Source organism: Nelumbo lutea, chromosome 8 (assembly GCF_056320005.1).
Source record: "Nelumbo lutea isolate HS-2025 chromosome 8, American lotus-T2T, whole genome shotgun sequence".
Lineage (NCBI taxonomy): Eukaryota > Viridiplantae > Streptophyta > Magnoliopsida > Proteales > Nelumbonaceae > Nelumbo > Nelumbo lutea.
In genome coordinates this window covers 14,398,342-14,417,335 of record NC_142691.1, presented here as the reverse complement: position 1 = coordinate 14,417,335, position 18,994 = coordinate 14,398,342, and the positions used below count along the sequence as shown (strand labels likewise).

At 35.0% G+C, this 18,994-nt stretch overlaps 1 protein-coding gene across 1 annotated transcript; it reads right to left on the bottom strand.

Annotated features, from left to right (window-relative positions):
- Nucleotides 1-4,526: 4,526 nt before the first annotated feature.
- LOC148842897 (uncharacterized) lies at nucleotides 4,527-9,128 on the bottom strand. The gene is made up of 5 exons (XM_088956845.1): nucleotides 8,120-9,128; nucleotides 7,581-8,000; nucleotides 5,714-5,878; nucleotides 5,473-5,524; nucleotides 4,527-5,382 (listed from the first exon to the last, which is right to left on the bottom strand). The coding sequence occupies exons 2-5, from the start codon at nucleotides 7,829-7,831 to the stop codon at nucleotides 5,293-5,295; spliced, it is 558 nt and encodes a 185-aa protein (XP_088812971.1). The 5' UTR covers nucleotides 7,832-8,000; nucleotides 8,120-9,128; the 3' UTR covers nucleotides 4,527-5,292.
- Nucleotides 9,129-18,994: the final 9,866 nt, after the last annotated feature.

The following is an 18,994-nucleotide window of genomic DNA, read 5'->3' as shown; positions in this document are numbered from 1 at the left end:
ACCTGGCAAAAAGTTGACTCAACCCGCGAGCCCGACCTGACCCAAAAAAATAGGGCAAGGGCCTCATATTTTAGTTACTCGAATGTGAAAATGACCCGACCCGAAAAACTGGGTTGGGTCATGGGTCAACCCGCTAACCCGATTGTCAAGTCTAATTGGGATTATTTATGCATTGTTAGAAGTTTCCACTCTTTAATTTTTTCTATCTAGTCTTTACTTTTTATTGTTTACTCTTTAAATTGTTAAATGTTCAAATTTTTTATTTCATATTTGGAATTTCAAAGTTAATTCTTTAATTTTGACATTTTTCATGTAAATTTTCTTTATTTTTTAAATTCCAATTATTTTGTGGGATGACCCGAATTGACCCATGGGTCAACCCTAACTCGAACATTTAGGATTAGGATATAGCATTTATCAACCCAACCCGAAAATCAACCCGACCCGAAATCAACCCAAAGTACCTTGCCCCAACTCGAACCCGACCCAACCGACCCAATTGCCAGATCTAGCTGCTCATGACCTAGTTTACCAGGCGTGTAAATATAACAAGACACTAACCATACAGGGCAGCCACTAGCCTGCTATAAAAAAAATTTGAATAGTGCCTACAAGTTTAATCTTTAAAGCATATGTTATTTTGACTATAGATATCACTGTAAGAAGGCTTAGTGATAAGTAATAACATCTTTAATATGAAAGACATAAGTATATAATTCTTGCTAATGGCATTAAAATTTTCAAATTTGTGTTTGATAAGGAAAGAGATTAACGCCATGTTTCGAATCAATGCCGTTCCTTGAGGTGTTTTTTTGAGAAAACGATGTCATTTTTTTCATAAAATGTTTTTTTTTTCTATTTTTATTGTTTGGGACCATTGCTGCTGCCACATAGGCATTTGTCAATACCCTGTCAGCATACTGAGAAAATGTTTTCTCAAACCACACGTTTTTTTAAGAAAAGTTGTGATCTGAAAAAGCATTTTTTGGAAAAATGCATAACCAAACATCTCGCGTAATATGAAAAATGGATTTCAGACGTAGTACTGATGTGGCACTGTTTCTTAAGAAAATGGCATTGGTTCCAAACACATGCTAAATGTTGGGATTTGAGAAGCTAGTGGGATTTAATGGATTAAATGAAAATTAATGAATACAACTAAAATTTAAAATCTAAAGGGAAATTGTTTAAAACTCACCATGAGTTTTCAACATTTCCCTTAAACTCACCACAACTTTTCAAAATGTCTAAAGCTCACCATATCAGTAAGTTTTTATTTTCCAAAACTCACATTTCGTTAGTGCACCGTTAATGTGTCTTAACAGAGGTGCCCATGTCAGCATAAATAACAATTTTCATAACCAAATTACCCTTGAATGGCGAGTTAGAGAAAAAATGGTCCTTTTAAGTTTTCAATTTTCTTGTTTTTTTTTGCATTTTTAGTATTGTATTATAATTTCCAATGTTTTTATAATTTCTGTTTTTTTACATTTTCTATTTTCTACAATCTATAATATTTCCTGTATTTTTTGTTATTTATTTGTAATTTATGTGTTTTTCTATAACTTTTGGTGTTTTTTCCATAATTTTTATTTTCTGATTTTGTTTTTCAATTTCTATAGTTTCTATAATTTGAAAACAATTTTTTATTTTGTTTGCAATTTCTATAATTTTTTATATTTTTTGTAATTTTTATGTTTTTATGTATTTTATATTTGAAAATTTCCTTTTTTTTTCATGTCTAAATATTAAAATGGTAATATATTAACACTCCTTGATTTATTTTGTATATATTTTATATTTTTCTATGAAGGTTAAAATGATAATATATTAACACCCGTTAGTTTGTTTAACGTCAACTTAGTGACATGTTGAGTTTTAGACATTTTGAAAAGTTGTGGTGAGTTTAAGAGAAATGCTAAAAATTTATGGTGAATTTTGGACAATTTCCCAAATTTAAAAGAATATGGTCTATTTTGACTACTACCAACCGATACAAATGCAACACATGCCATTCCACCCTGCTAGATGTCAATCCCCTGTATAATTGATATGGTATGCTTGTATTGGATGTATATTTTAAACCTTGCAGCTACCCTATTAATGATTTTGATGGTAATTGATGGCAACAAACTAGCTTTTCTTGCTTATCTAGTCAACTAAGAAGAATCAAATATGAAGAGTTTCTCCTTGAAATAGAAAATGTGATTTATTATTACTTTTCACTTCATTCAATTTCCTCTAATTAAACTTTATATTTTAAGTATAAGCTCATACTTTGTTTCATTAAACCTTACATTTAAAGTATTAACTCATATTCTCTCTCATTAAATACTATATTTAGAGCATTTTATTTCTCACTACTAAATTCTCCTAATTATCTATAATTCTATATTCAATACTTTTGTTAATATAAAACCCATGTTTTTAAAATCTATCAAAAAAAACAAAACTGTTCTTCCATCCAAGTGAGCGGGTAATCCATTTAACCATCTAAGTCAAATGGATCAATACAAGGTGTCATAGTTAAATAATAAAATTTTTAAAATAAAAACAATACAAAACGTATAAGAAAACATGGGCACATGTCTAATATTCTATATTAATCATATTAAAGAAAAATAAGTGTGACAAACGTGAATTACTTTTGTTGATGATGGAAATGAAATACAAAATGTAATATCAACCCAAAAATAAAATTCTTTTTTTTTGTTAAGTAGAGGGCCAACACTTCAACTTTTTTAGTCAAATGTGTTGACCTTGATATCATAATTTATTAATAAAAAAATAAAAAAATAAAAAATTCATAAATGATGTAGAAAACATTTGGATAAGGTTTTAAATTTTGTAACGTATACAGGCTAGTACGTATCGTTTCAGAAGAGTTTCGATACATGGAACATGTATAATTAGATGGTTTCGTATTTTTTAGTCTGCATCGGACTAATACGGATCCGTATCAGCCTCGTATCAAACCGTTTTGGGCATGTATCGGCCGATACAACCTGAAATGGTCCAATACATATTATGTATCAGCCTAATTTAATTTCCCTCTCCTTTTTAACTTTAATTTATCTCTTCTCTCTCTCTCTCTCTCTCATTAATATCAATTTTAATTAAGCCTTAAAATTTGAGACATCATTAAATGCTAATATAATTTAATTAAATGCTCATTTAAGTTACCTTTAATTATAGCATTTAATATTTTATTAAATGATATTTAAGTTAAATAACTTGTTAAAAATGACAAAGTCATTTTCTTACAACAATAATTAATTAACCATTATGCCAACCATAATTACTTATTAAAACAACATGTTTTTTTTATACTTAAAGTAATTTTTCTTGCCTTGGTGGATGTTTCCCAACAAATGCTATAAATTTGATTATTAATATTTATATAATAATAAGATGAATACAAGTTATATTTATTTATTAAAAATTAAGGTATATATTAACTTATATACATAATAAATATTATCTAAATCTACATAATAAAAATTAACTAATATTAAAGAATGATTTTAATGTTTAAATAAATTAGTTATAATCACATAAAATTCATTTTTATCATTGTTCATATTTTTAAGAATTTTTTTTGGATTTTCTAGTGTATCAATGCGTATCTTGGTTTTTCGTCCGTGTCTATTGTTTCCAAAGTGTATCTCGATACGTCTCTTAAAATTACCTTTATGATACACCTTGCATTTCCGATACTTTGAACCTTGCATTTGGACACACATCTAATTATATATTGATCTATATTAAACAAAAACAAGTATGATAAATAAAAAGCATGTTTTATGCATAGAAATATAAAAAATGTAAAAAAAAAACACTTTTATGCACATAAAAATATAGAAAATGTAAAAAAAAAAACTGAACACATTATTATTATTGTTATGATTTTTATCACCATCATTATCTATAATTACTTCATGCAAAATATAGAAAATGTAAAAAAAAAAACTGAACACATCTACTAGTAATTAAAAAGTATACAATGTATCTAATTAAATATATTAAACCAACTCTATATGAGTTCTACCTCTTGTAAGAAAGTACTGTTTGTGATGTTTTGAGTTTCTAATTTAGGCTTACCAAAAAGCGTGCACACACACACACACACACATTTCAACAAGAACCTGCCCTTGTTCACGCAATAGCTCTTTGCAATAAACATAATTCTATCTAGTCAAAATTGTGCTTCACTTTTGGAGTTTATAGTACAGTCTTTGCCCATATGAACACTGATATCCTTGGTTGCTACCGTGCATTTCTGGTCAACAGTTTCTTAAAGTTTGGACCTGCCATGCTACAAACAGGAGGCTAAGAACTAGAGGAAATAAGCAATAAGTATCACATTAGGAAGCAGCACTATGGCAGATGATTTTTTCTGCTAAACTGTATGTCTGTATCATCAATATTGCTATGAAATTGCTTAATGCCAATGGATTAAAAGATGATCGAATCATGCAATAGTTACAACTTGAAAGCTGATATTTCTTTATTGAAGATTTGACATATTTAAAAAAAATGTTTCTTTATTTTGATAAGTAATATGTTACTTCCAAGATTAACATCAATACTACATCACCACTGAAATTTATGCCTCGAGCATGTTCTTTCGCATATTTAATAACTCAGTTCCCTAGGTTTATAATTGCTCCTGATAGTTCCTCTATCAATGATTTGTCCTAAAATTTTTTGATAGACCTTTTAATGTTTTCTCTGAGATGGATCTTCTGAGCATTGGACTCAAGTTGGTAAAATCTCAACATCATGGTCCATTCCCACTTTATCATGGGAGCAAAAGTAAGTCATATTGATACTCTTGATTAAGTAGACAGACAAGAAAAAGGAGCTCGTTTTCATAACTGTAGGAACCCTCAAGATAAATTCAACTCTTGACATGAGAAGACACTGCATCAGATGATACGGATGGAGCATGGTGTGCAAAACTGGTCGTCCAAAAACCTCCACATGTATGCATGACTAAATCACCATTCCATTCCCCATAAAAAAATTGTATCACTTTGGTGCTCTTGAAATTTGGGTATAGAACTAACAGAAACCCAAAGATGTACCTTCAAAAGTCTAATCAGCAGCAGGTTGTTAGCAATTATTTTGGGTGAAAAGTTTGGATTTAAACAAACCAGTACAGCTCTGGTAATCATGGCAATGCAAGCACCAATATAGAGAACGACTCTTTTAATCATGGATCTGAATTGCAGAGACAATCTCTCTACATATGTGGATACCACCACAGGATCTGAATTGCAATCAGAAGACTTAATCTGTACGAAGCACACAGGTTTGTTGCTTGAATCCTCCAATTGTCAAATAGGGCGATATGACTACACAAGCCATATACAAGGTGAACTGCAACAAGCAGCAATATAGTTGGATTCCAGAAATATTGAATAGTGTACATGCATCAAGTATAATCAAGCAAAAGCAGGTGGGACATACCAAAAGAGGGAGGGTCAAGAAACTCCAAATTGGCCATAAAGCAAAAGACAACCTGCAAAAAAAAGGAGTTCAGAAATAATAATAAAAAACCTGGGAAGAAAGAAAAGAGAAAAAAACTAATGTATTTACTTCTTTCTTTCATTTTGAGAGGGATGGGGGGCTGGGAGAAGCATTTTACTCCACAACATAATTGTGTTGCAAGAAAGAATACAAATAGAAACATAAAAATGCTTTCTCTTACAAGCAAAACGAGGAGAGTCCAAGTATAGCAACAAAAGGAGCAGCTGTTGGAGTCATCACTTCCCATTTGTCTTCAGATTTCTTGATGCCCCATGCTGAAAGACTTGCATAAACGAAAACCCCAAAATTCAAAAAAATGCATGCCAACCCAAGGTACAAGGGTATCCTGCAAGAAGAAAACCAGAAATTAAAAAGTTTCATTCTCTTCTTTTGATGGTTTGCAATAGGTTTAATGGTTAGTTATCAATACAGGTGAAGAGAGAGCTTAAACCCAAGTCTAGGATAAAAAATCCCACAAACTTAACCAGATAAGAAAGTTGACACCTTCCTCCACCAAGGTAGAAATGCAGTAGAGGGAGAAATACCCTCCAAAATGGTTTTAACATGTGCAACAGCCATCAAAACCATCCTGACAAACTGGACCAATAGAATCCTAAAGATGATTTTTTTTTTTTAATTTTTTACCAGCAAGAATCATGTACATCTACAATATAAAGGACACAATGATAAAGGTCTGCTATGCCATGTCTAACTTTCCCAAGAGAAGGAAAAGAGAAGCAGCAGAATTAACTTACAACTATTTGATTTTTTTTATCCTTTAGGATCATTTATTCAGTTATAAGCCTTAGTTCAGATTACCAATTTCAAGAACAACATTCATTAGGTGGCCCACTCTGTGTGTATGTGTGATTAGGTCCCAATAGACCATATAGAACTCTGTCATTATATTCAAAGCTAATAGGACATTAACTCTGTGCAAGGTGATGATCAAGTCTTGAATATTTAGACAAGTCCTTTATAAAATGGGGACAAATGTTTGGAACAGTCAATGGGACTTGGCATTTACATTATATGATGAAGTTAAACATGATATTGCTGAATTTGACAATGAGCCATTGCTTAGTGCAATGACAAGCATGAGAGCACGGGTTCAAGTCTGAGAGCAGCCACTTTGTGAAAAAACAAAAAACAAAAAAACACCCTCTCAAGACTGGATAGTTTGGGACACCATTGGGTAATGACCCCATTATTGCTGAATTTGACACTATTTCAGTTGCATTTGTTAGTTTTATATGTACCAGGAGAGTTATTTCTACCTCTTCAGCATTGTGGAATAAGTGTAACAGTTTAATTTATCTGCTAATCAAGTAACTAGTAACTACTTCATAGGTCCTTTTTTCTTGATAAGTTACTTGGTAGGTTCATTTAGATATGCTTATTTCTCAAGTTTAATAGTTCAATCATGTGATATCTGATTTCCTGTGCAACTAAAAACTCTAATTTGCTAGGCCATACAAACTCTACATGAATGCAACAGAGTTGTTTCTCATGATCATGTTGATTCTGCTTCAGTCTCTTGGTAGAAAGCAACCTTCCTCCTCTTCAACTCTACGGAAGATTGGAAGGTAAAAAGCAACCTCCAACCAGGGCTATTTCATTAATTGGTTGCAAGATGAAATAAAACATTCATCACATAGAAAAAGAATCAAGCTTCAACAAGGCACTAAACATCCATCCACCAAAGAAATAAACTTTGGAACCAATACCATCCCAAAGTTACTAAACTAAAAGAGTATAATCAATTAACTAAAGCTTCACTGAAGAAAAGGACAGATAGCATGCTAATGCCACACAAACTTGATATTCAATGACAGAATCAATATTTTCCATAGACAGACTGTAGTCAAATAAACAGAGCATAAATAGCAGCCAGGTAACATGCTCTCCTTATGATAGCCAATGGTCCAATAGTACAAAGCTAACCAGGAAACACTCGTTCATAATCTCACCAGCAATTACCGCATTCCATAAACTTATGATAAGATCGAAAGCAAAGAAATATCTGAGATTGTTAAGAATTTTCATACCTCTTGATCCTATCATCTCTCCACAACAGGTATATTAGATTGAATTCCCGATCACCAAAATAGACAATAAAAGCCGCAGAGGCAATCCAAAGAACATTCTCTAGAACTTCAACCCACGTCCGAGCCGTTGGAAGTGGAGTTGAAGATGGTGTTCTTGAGCATGCATCATCCTCAAGGTCATCACCACTGGAAGCATACCCTTGACTGTGTCGCCTCAATAATCCACTCGAAACTGGTGTTCCGCTCGACATTTTCAGAGAAAAGATAACCAAACAAACAACATGTAACAGAAAAGTCCCACTCAGAATCAACCAACTTTTTCCGTTCCAAATCCCGCTTTGAAAATCCAATCCTCTCCTCAAAACTTCTTTGATGGTTTGCTTCTTATCAGCTACTTCTAAACCCTAATCAAATAATTCCCTATAACCGAGATCAGGAAAAAGAGTGAATAATAAAGCGTATCTAAGAATCAATAAGATCCTTTGAAAAATTAATACAAACACCATCAATTCAATGCATTACAAAGCCCAAGTCGCCACCTTGAACATTCTCGCCAACCTAAATCACCAATTGCCAAATCCCATCGCCAGCCGTCAGGGAAAAAAATATCATTTCAAGAGCAACGAAATCTCTGCAACTCCAAAACCCACATGCAATTGTAATTTTCTCAGAAAACCCATATCATGCAATGCGCAATGAAAGGGAATCTTAGATCCATTATGAAAATTCTTCAACAAGTCCATATCGCGAGTTGTGAAACCTCTCCAACCTCAATACCTCCGCCCCCTTGAAATGAAACCCACCTTCAGATTGAATGTCTCTTGGATACCCACATCGCAGCTTCCTCTGTTTTTCTTAGATTCCAGATTTCAACCCCAAGAAATCATAACGAACTGCCAATCAAAAATCAAAACCCAACAAAAGCTACGTGAAGACAAAAAGAATGTGATGTGAAGACAAGAAAAGTCTCGTTTCTAGTACTGGGACTGCGGTGGTGCGACTATATGTGTTTTCTTGGTAGGGGAGGAAAGGGATCGCCGTAGGCGTAGAGTGATTAATAAGAGTTGCAGAACTTTGGCGGGATTCGTTTAGTGATCGATGTTCGTGTTCCAAACAATAAACAATTACATAGGAATTTTGGAGTTCATGAAAATATTATTTCCTTTCTAACAAGATTAACAATATTGTGATAATTTAATAAGGTCAATTTCTATGAATTTTCAATTATAATATAACAAATATTTTTTGTTGAATAATAGTTCAATTATTAAATAAACAGAAACAAGAGTCAAGAGATTACAGATGCATGAAAAACCATATTTGTTTCCTTTTTTGGGTAGGTCATGATTCATTTATACCCAATTTTACTGTTAATATCTATTTTTCATGGAAGCTGCAAGTCTGCGACATCGACGCGCCAAAAGTGCAAGCATTAAAACGAAAAAAGGGAATGGGCTATTTCATTCCAACTATTTAGTGGGCAAAATTGAAATCTTATTCTCATTTTTAGTGGAACTGTATTTTTTTATTTGAGGGAATGGTCTTTCCTTACTCTTCATTTCTATTATTGTCTGAACTAAATAGATTATAAGAATAGACCATTTCAGTTCTGATTCCAACTTCAAACCACATGAACCTTAAATTGATTTTGGTGGTCTGATGTTGGATCTATTACAATGTATGGCAAATTATTCCTACATGGAATTATGAATCATGAGGGAATTTTACATATAAAATGAATATTTTTCTTAAGGGTCATTTATTTAAATACCACTCAGTGGTTTCAAATCTATCCTATAGGTGGTGTTTCACTAAAAACACCACCTATAATTTGCAACCCATTTAGTTAATCAATCTGTCTATATTGCTGTTAGGAAATGGCCATGTGATTACCTAAATCAAATGAGAAATGTTTTAAGTTCATGGGCTCATGGTTATTTATTCTTAAAGTATCCCCTCGCAATGACTGAATAAAATGGTTATCCACGTTTTAGCAAAGAATGACATTATGATCTATCTAAACTGTCATTTTCTATCAACCGAGGGGTGGCTTAGCTGGTTTGCTTTAGTATTACATGGAATTGAATCCCGCAACCACAGATTTAGGAAAAGGGGTTACTAGTGGTGCACCGTGCGTGGCACTAAATACCCAAAAAAAAACTGTCATTTTCTAATTCAAGCTATATTGGAAGTGTTTTAGTAATTTTGATGAATACCAACTTGATTGGCCACCATCCATTTCTTTTTCTTCATTATCTTTTCCATATTGATGATTGATGAATGAAAATAACGCAATGCTGTAATTCTGCAGTCTCCATAATCTTGATTGGTTAGAGGGGGGCAACCGGCCAAGCTAGTTTCCAAGCTTTAAAAGCAACGTCGATTGGTAGGGTCCAACTGTGGCCCTACAAACATATATGGCATATCACGTACCCTGATCCAAGTGGCAAAGTAAGAACTTAAAGGTAGCGCTGTCAATGGGTCGAGTCTAGACCTGTTAACAGGTCGGGCTTTGCCTCTACATTAATAGAATATGTTCAGGTCCGAGCCCGAATCCGAGCCCGACCCAATCATTGGGCCTAAGTCTTGAGCCTAAGCTCAATCCTCGTATAAACACCGAAGCCCAGGTCCAAATCCGAGCCCGGTTAGAAATTTGGAAAAAAAAGATTTTTTTCCTTTTTAATTCAATTAAAAGCTGTTTTATTTATACTAAAAGACCTCAAAACCTAAAAAAAATAATGAGAAGTCTTATTATTACTTGAAAAAAGAGAAGAAAAATAAATAAAAATATTATATATATGTTTTTTATTATATAAAATATATTTTTATTAATATAATACATTATCAAGTTGGACTTGGGTCGGGCCAGACTTTTTTAAGAAGGCCCGAACCAGGCCCAAAAAAAGTTAGACCCGATATTTTAGGCCTGAGTCCACGGGCCTGAAATCTTGTCCAAACCCGACTTACATCGAGCTGGGCTGGGCCAGTCCGTCAGGCTACCCAGTCCATGAAAAGGTCTAGTCGAGTCTAGGTAGGATAGATTGCGAACTGATTAATCAAACTAAAATAATGGCCCCAAAACCATCCCGATTAATAGTTGGGTCCTATTAAGTCCTACCTCATAGATCTGATTATTCTGAAAATATATATATTTATTTAAATAGTAATTTAAAACATAAGTTTTGATAATATGATCTTAATAAAAATGATGATAAAATATTAAATTATTTATATGTTAATAAACTAAATAATTTTAGCTAATAATATCATATATATATTATCTATCAATTTATTATTACATAAGCAAAATTAAAAAATAGTATATATATTTAATAAAATAATTCGCTTTATATCTTAATTGATGGACAAGCAAGAACTAAAACCGACCCGATTGTTAATTGGAACAAAATCGTAGAACCAACTACTGGTATCATTGTATCAAGTCTAGCAATTGGAACTCTAGGCCATGGTCCAAGCGCTTATAAATTCGGGCCCACGTCTACTAATCAAACACACAGGAACTTATTTGACAGTGGGCCTCTAACCCACTTGAACGGGAAAAGTGATTTGGTTTCAACTTTCAGCTTCTTTATTAAAAGCTTTTTTTCAGATAAGTACACTGCACTCTACCTAAGAATTTTGAATTTCATTGCAATCTACGATAATTCAAAATGTGAAATACTTCCACCTTAAACACCAATACTCGCCCATGTATTGGCATCAATTCCGAACTGACACCTGTACCTAAGAATTTTGGGGTTGGCATCAATTCCGAATTGACACCTGTACCTAAGAATTTTGGGGTTGGACTGAACAGTCATTCTTCCAACTTCTTTTTTAGTATTTTGTATCATACACCATTCAAAACTTCACACATTGCTTTTCTTTTTGATGGACTTCTAAAAAGCACATGTCTCTTGAACCATGGAAGAAAAGAAGGATAGAGCTTCCAACCTTACTTGGCTAGTTGCTTTCTTCCCTCAGAAGTTTTGTGAGTCTGAGTCCGGCTCAAGAGTTGGGCCCAGCTCCAAACTCCAAAGGAGAAGTGGTTCATTGCAAGAAATTTTGAAGACCAAAGCAATTAGTAAAGATTTTTAGTCAATTTTTTTTGGCTATAAATGAACAGGTTGACCTAAAAAGAAGAGAGGCCTTTAGCCCCCATCAGTCCTTCCATCACTAAGAAAATCTACGGTTGTTATAAAATTGAGGTGACCAAGTGCTGTTCTAAAGTTGTTTCCATTTCATTCGTCCTTGTCTGCTTTTACTCTGGTGATAATCCACCTCCTGATACTGATAAGTTTGTTATGAGATGGCTAGATATCCTGCTTTCAGAACATGACAATAGCATAACCACAACTTATGGATATGAAAAGAATAGGTGCCTGCTATAAACTGATCGACAAACAAAATAGACAGATTGGTGGGGGAAAGAAGAACGAGTGAAAAAAGGAATTCTTTTTTAGAGTAAAAATTTCACATGGTCTACAAGCAATGTTGTTGACCATAACAAATTCGGGAAAAAACACTTTTCACCAACGAGTAAACCGAAAAATGTGGGTGAGAGATCTGACAAACCAATGGCTCCCACCACTATTGCACAAGGTGACCAAATCCACCATTGTTGAATATAACCCTTCCAAAGACAAATGTCCTCCTAATAATCTCCTGGTTTCTGGAACCATCGTTGGAGATATCAATGCGAACACCTGAAATCTCACATAGTTCTAACTCGAAAGACAAGCATAGAAGTCCTAGCTAGCCTTCAGTCGTACTAAAAGAGCTTCCTCATGGAGCAGTAACCTACCCGACTTTCAACCTATTACAGGAGAGGAGAGTGTTAATAAATATTTCTAACAGATACAAAATTTTCAGGAAAATTTTATTCCATCAAAACATGAATATTTTGAACCTAAGGGTCTTTGAGCACAAAAGAAACATGTGGAGAAGGTTATAGGCAGGCAAGATTGAAAGGCTCGTCTTTCTTGGGTGTATATTTTGGCTGATTTTCAGGGTTTCTCTTCTCTTTTTTCTAATTTTGCTAACTAATGGCTTAATATTTTTCCATCAAATGAAGCTGTATAGATTGTATATCAGTCAATGGTCTCAAGGAATCACTCAACCTAAAATTTAAGCTATTATATTAGATCCCTGAATAGGTTTGATTCTCCAACATGCCCTCTCATGCAAATGGTTTCTTGAGATGGTATAAGAGCCTGTTTGACCAAGTAGTCTAGTGTTCAATCATCATTGCCCCTATTGTTATTCATTAAATTTCAGCACAAGGTATGGATGGGCCTGTGCTTGTCCACGCTTCAAGCCCAATGGGTTTTTGTTTGAAGGGGCATGTTAGAGAATAAAAACCTATTCAGGGACCTTGCCTAAAAGCTTAGGCTTTTAGGTTAAACGGTTCCTTGACCAATGAAATTGTCAGGTCCTTCTTAAACCTATTATTATAATAGACATATGCATATTTGTAAAACATGTTTCAAATAAGAAATAGGAACTACATGACATTCACATTCACATATGAATAAAAATAGAATCTGATTAAACCCATCAAGATGCAGACTCTAATAAATCTGAGGTACTTGTTCTTACTGGTGCTAAGGCCCAAGATTATGAAACAGTGGTGCATCAATTTGTTGGCTATAGTGTGACCACTCTGCTAACATGATTTGGCGGCGTCAAAATGTGGAGATTGGCAAACTACATAAATGAGATAAAAGAAATCTTGGCCAACGTTTCAACTCAGACTAGATGGATTATTTGGATCTTAAATTCAGTGATAGACAAGCTCACTAAACCTGGAGAAGGTCTTTCTCCTGTTGTTGATAGCTCTTTAATTCCTTAATTTTTGGTAGGGTCATAATGTGGAGTATGGTCTATGGGGAGTGGAAAACTACTTAACCAAGATTAGACATGTCATATATATTATTTTCAATAAGATTAAATGGTTTCAACTTGAACTGCCTATAAAATTTGCAAGTAATGCTAGTTTCCTAGGCAGGCAACAGTGGGGCCCTAGTTAAATAGTCACCTAAATGGGGGCTAGGTGACATCTAGGCAACAAGGAATTTATAAAATAAGAAACTAAATTTTGGTTAGTTCTCTAGATGAGTACCTAGATGACACCTTGGCAACTATGCACTTATGTATTTTATTTGCTATTACTCCTGAATGAAATTTACCCCAAGACCCACTGAGGGCAACTCAAGTTGGATAACATGGGTTGAAATTCAGGCTCAGTTGGGTTAAGGCTTGAGTGTTCAGCTTTTCAGATTGACCTCTAATATGAGCTACCCTTGCACTATTTGTACTGCAACCTTAGGGTGCCAAAGGCAGGTCAAATGAGAACACTCACTGATCATTGTTTTCTGGGCTTGACATTAGGAGACATGGTACAGATTTTATCCATCTTAACCACCAAAATATGGGATCCTTCATAATCCTTGGTTATGTGAAGCATGGAGCGTATAAGGCCACCAAGTGGATGGCAAGTCTGCCATGTCACATGCACCTATGCTATGACAACAATGAATGACCAGCTTGATATCAAGCCTAGATTTAGGATTTCAAAAGCATTTATTGTCAATGCTTTGTTTCCCTTGCTATTTTTGATGGCACAGTGAAACTATTTCCACATGTAGTTACATCTCACCATTCCAACAATGAAAAAGGCTTTCGTGGAAATAACCAACAAGATTAACAAAGCTATCACTTAATACCTATTGGAAAACTTTCATTTTGTCATTTCATGTTCTATTTCCTATGGACCATTAAGTACATTATTTGAAATTTAGACTCACAAGACTCTTTTTTCCCCTTTAGGTCCAAAAGACTCGATACCAAGTATCATAAGAAAAAAATAATACCTACTACGCTAGTAAGTATCATGAGATCTGACAAAGTACAGTTGTAATTGTTCATGGAGCAGATATCCACTGCACTACTCTTAAACTGCCCAACAATATCAAGCACACCCTTGCCCTTTATATTACAATTCATCCCCCAGACTTGGCATTCTCCAATGAAAAGCCTACCTTGTCACACTAGATTTTGCAAGACTGTTTGTCAAAGAATTGGTTGGCTTATGTATCCATGTGAACTAGCAGTTGAAGCTTCTATTCAAAGCTTTAGCTTCTCTAACAGAGAATCAAAATGACCAAGAAGGCTCTTCATTTGTACATAACCATGATAAACAACTTGGTAGTCCCCTTCTACTAACACATTATTCCAGTTCTGATATGCCACCACTTCTAGGCCTTGAGTTGCAGTTACTCATTTCAGTTTTTAATAAATTATTAAACCCTATTGGCCCAAAAAAATAGTATTCTTCCACTGCCATCCCTTACCACCCTGCATACCAGATTCACTCGGGTTACTCAAACTACATCCATCAATATTTAATTTACCTTTTTGAGAGGAGGGAGTCCAATTCAGAGTCCTTGATTGAAGTTGGCCTAAATGACCAGCCACAATGTTCCAGACTCTAATAATATTATTAATTGAGACACCTTTGATCAGCTCAATGAACTATTCTTTACCTTTAATCAGCTCAATCAAGGGCTTCACACTAACACCCAATGGTGATTAAATATTGGTGTTGTTCTTGTAAATTAGGGGAATGGTGTTTAGAAGAGGCAAATAAGCATATCTTTGCCTTCTAATTGACATGTATTACTAGAAATTCCAGCTCTTTCAGAACTTTGTTTGCACAGACTTTATGATTTAGAGTCATATATTATAGGCTGACCAGATGCCCGAGTTTTACAAGAAGAACGGAGTCTATCCCTTTCTCTAAAAATCATATTTTCATGGAGAATCTATTGAAGATAAATTTCATAACTGATTGGGTTAGGAAACCCTAATTTCGTTTAAAGGGTGTCGTGCTTCTTTTTCTGCTATCTTCACCCCAAATTCTTGCTATCTGCATTGTTGACTACTAGATACAAGTGATAGATACACAGAAGCTCTTGACCTGTTCTCAGCTTTCTTTTAAGATAAATTTCTCTTAGTGACATTAACTCATGGAGGTGGGTTAAATGCTTCATGATTCACCAAATCAAATACTTAGAATAGAAAGCTATTCAGGAAAGAAAAAGGAAAAGAAAGTGGAAAAAACAAGACATAAGGGTACGAAGTAATGAACCTACCTGCTAATTAAATATTGCAGGTGGGAGAGAAGTGCTTCTTTAGCACATTTTTAGTTTGCTAGAATACCTAGTTTTATAAATAGACTGGCCATCAAAAAACCCAAAATGAGGAAAGTGGCACAGATTTGGACAGAACTACAAGTAATTTGAGGATATCCTAAGATGATTGCTAAATTCATAGGAATTGCAGTAGTCCAAGCACCACCTGTGCAGTCCAGTTCCACCATTTTCAGAAAGATGTATGGATGCAGTGAAGTACTACAGCATTAAGGCATTGAAATACTAAGAACTAGGGCACCAGGAACCATAGTTGTCATGGTGCCACGGTGAGGCTAGGCGACAAGGGGGGCTCCTTGTCACCTAGTTGCCTAGGCGATAAGGGAGGCTCCTTGTTGCCTAGTTGCCTAGGCGGGCCCCTAGATGATGGATTTTTTTAAGTAAATACATGTATCCTAGTGTAGTTCCCTAGGTTCCATAATCATATTTCCTTAATAAATATCCATAATTTTCATAAGAAAAGTATACACTTCATGTTAAAGTATAGAAAATCAACATATTCCAACATATTCATGAGAAGAAAAAGAAGAAAGAAAAGAAAATTCAAAAAATATAGGGGTTGAACCCCTATTTCTGTTATAGGAAAAAAAGAAAAGAAAAGGTTGAAGAAGAAGAAGAAGAAATTAGTATATAAACACACAAAATTAGTAAAGAAAAAGAAGAAAATGTGTTGATTGGACAACATTTTATGTTCTTCCTTAATTATTGGTTCAGGTTCTGAAGTCTTTGAGGGTTCAATACAGCATTTAGCAATGTTTGTGTTGATTAAACCCTAACAAATAAGAAAATAATAAAGGGGATAGGGGATTGGGGACTAGTTTTGTCAAGTATGGTGTGGATTGGGGAAATTGGAAAACTCTTGATCCCCTTTCATTTGGGGTAGCTCTCTCTGGGTTGGTATTTCTAAGGTCGATACTCTTTTCATAAACGGGGTCAAGTTTAAAGTAGGAAAAGGGGATAGAATTAAGTTTTGGAAGGATTCCTGGTGTGAGGAAGGCCCCTTGGCTGATGCTTTTCCCCGACTGTTCCAAATTGCAGTGAATCAAGATTCTTCAGTTGCTGATAACATTAGTACCTCTAGGGGCTCCTTTACTTGGACTCCCCTATGTAGGAGGAATTTGCTAGACTGGGAAGTGGAGGAGTATGTAGGTCTGTTGGGGCAGATTCAAAATCAGAGAATTGATGAGTATGGAAGATGAATGGACTTGGAAGTGGAATGCAGATGGTAGATTCAAAGTTAAATCCCTTTTCCTTAAGATGTGCAGCTCAGGTTAGGAGAACTTCTCGGATGGGTAGATTTGGAACCTCACCTATCCCTCCAAGGTTAATTTCCTGGTTTGGACAATGGTTTTGAATAAATGTTTAACTAGGGTCAACTTGGAGAGAAGGGGTGTTCAGATTCCTGATCCCTCCTGTGTTTTATGCGGCATGAGTGTTGAATCTATAGATCATTTGTGCATTCATTGTCCAATTTCCTCTTAAATATGGGGACATTTCTTCAAGAAACTAGAGGTGTGTTGGGCTATGCCTAAGTTTGTGAAGGAGCTGTTTATGAGTTGGAGATTGGAGGGTTTTAGCAAGAAAGGCAGGCTTGTTTGGAATACTATTCCGCATGCTGTTCTTTGGTCCATTTGGATGGAAAGAAACAATAGAATTTTCTGTAATCAATCAAAAAGTCCAGATGAGATTGTGCAGAAAGTGGTGGGGAAGATTTGCTCCTGGGTGTTGGCGAATGAGGAGTTTAAAAGTCAGAATGTTTCTCTCCTTCTTTATACTGAATCATGGATGTTCTTGTAATAAGTTTTGGGCCCAAGAAGATCTAGTTGGCCTGAGTCTTGTTGTAATTTGCTTTCTCATTGAATAAAATTACTTTACCTTTTTCCAAAGAAAAAAGAAAATAATAAAAAGAAATTAGTATATAAACACACAAAATGAATATTTTAGCTTAAAAATGTCTATTTTATAATTATAAACTAAAAAAATTAAGAATATAAAAGTTTTTTATAACACACTATAGAAAACTGCTTGGCGATAGGCGAGGCAAGCCTCCAAGGGTGCCTTGTCACCTAGACATCGCCTTGACAACTATGCCAGGCACTCACTAAAAGTACAAACTAATGGTGACTATGCATCACCTAGGCATTGAGACAGCTAACTACAAAACCAGTTGCTAGAAGTCCATTTGCAGAATGATAACAAAAGTCAACAAGGCCTCATCACCAACTATGTGGGGTTGGCAACGCAATCATGTCTTGTAACTCCACTACATTTAGGACTATGTCATCTATTAAGCTCTAACTCATTAACCCTTTTATTTTCACTCAATTTAAAACATACTAGTATCAAATTACAAGATCCTTATTGGCACAGTCCATTCCATTTAGGGCCATATATGTCAAGACTGCTGGAACAGACCAATAGAAGGCAGTTAAGCAGTTTTACAAGAGGAGGCCACGTTAGCGCAACTAACCACCCACTTGTAATAACTTCCTTGTAACTGTAACAATCAAGATTGTAAAACTATAAGTAGTAGAGCAGGAAAGGGAATAGGATATTGATTGTTTCAGCATTAAACTCTCTCTCTCTCTCTCTCTCTCTCTCTCTTTTCCTTTCTCTTCTTCCAAAAATTCAAGAGGTTGGCCCCTTGAAGAGCCCTGAGTTAGGCAGGTTCCTAACAATTTGGTATCAAAGCCAGCATGACCAACACAAGAAACACGTTAGTAGACCCGAATGGATCAGATGGAGGTAGAGATCCATCGAATGTCTTCAGATCTCAAAGAAATGAAGGAAGGCTTCACTGCTCTCCTCCTTCGACCGGAGCAGGGGGCAACGAACATTGACAGAGGAAGCCAAGAAGAGTGCAGTAATGAAAACAGCCGCAAAATAGGGGCGACAACAAGAATAGCCAAAATTGACTTCCCCATCTTCTCAGGCGGCAACCCAACTCCCTGGATTCTCAAAGCCGAAAGGTATTTCGATTACCATGAAACACCGGGGCAAGATAGGATAGCTCTGGCTTCTGCACATCTTGAAGGGGAAGCTACCCTCTGGTTTCAATGGTATAGAAGGGGGCACCCTCGTCAAACCTGGGCAGACTTCACGGACGCCATGACTACCCGTTTTGGATCATTTAGGTTCGAAGATTTTTATGAAAATTTGGCAAAGCTACAGAAAGTGGGATCGGTAAAGGAATACTAGATGAAG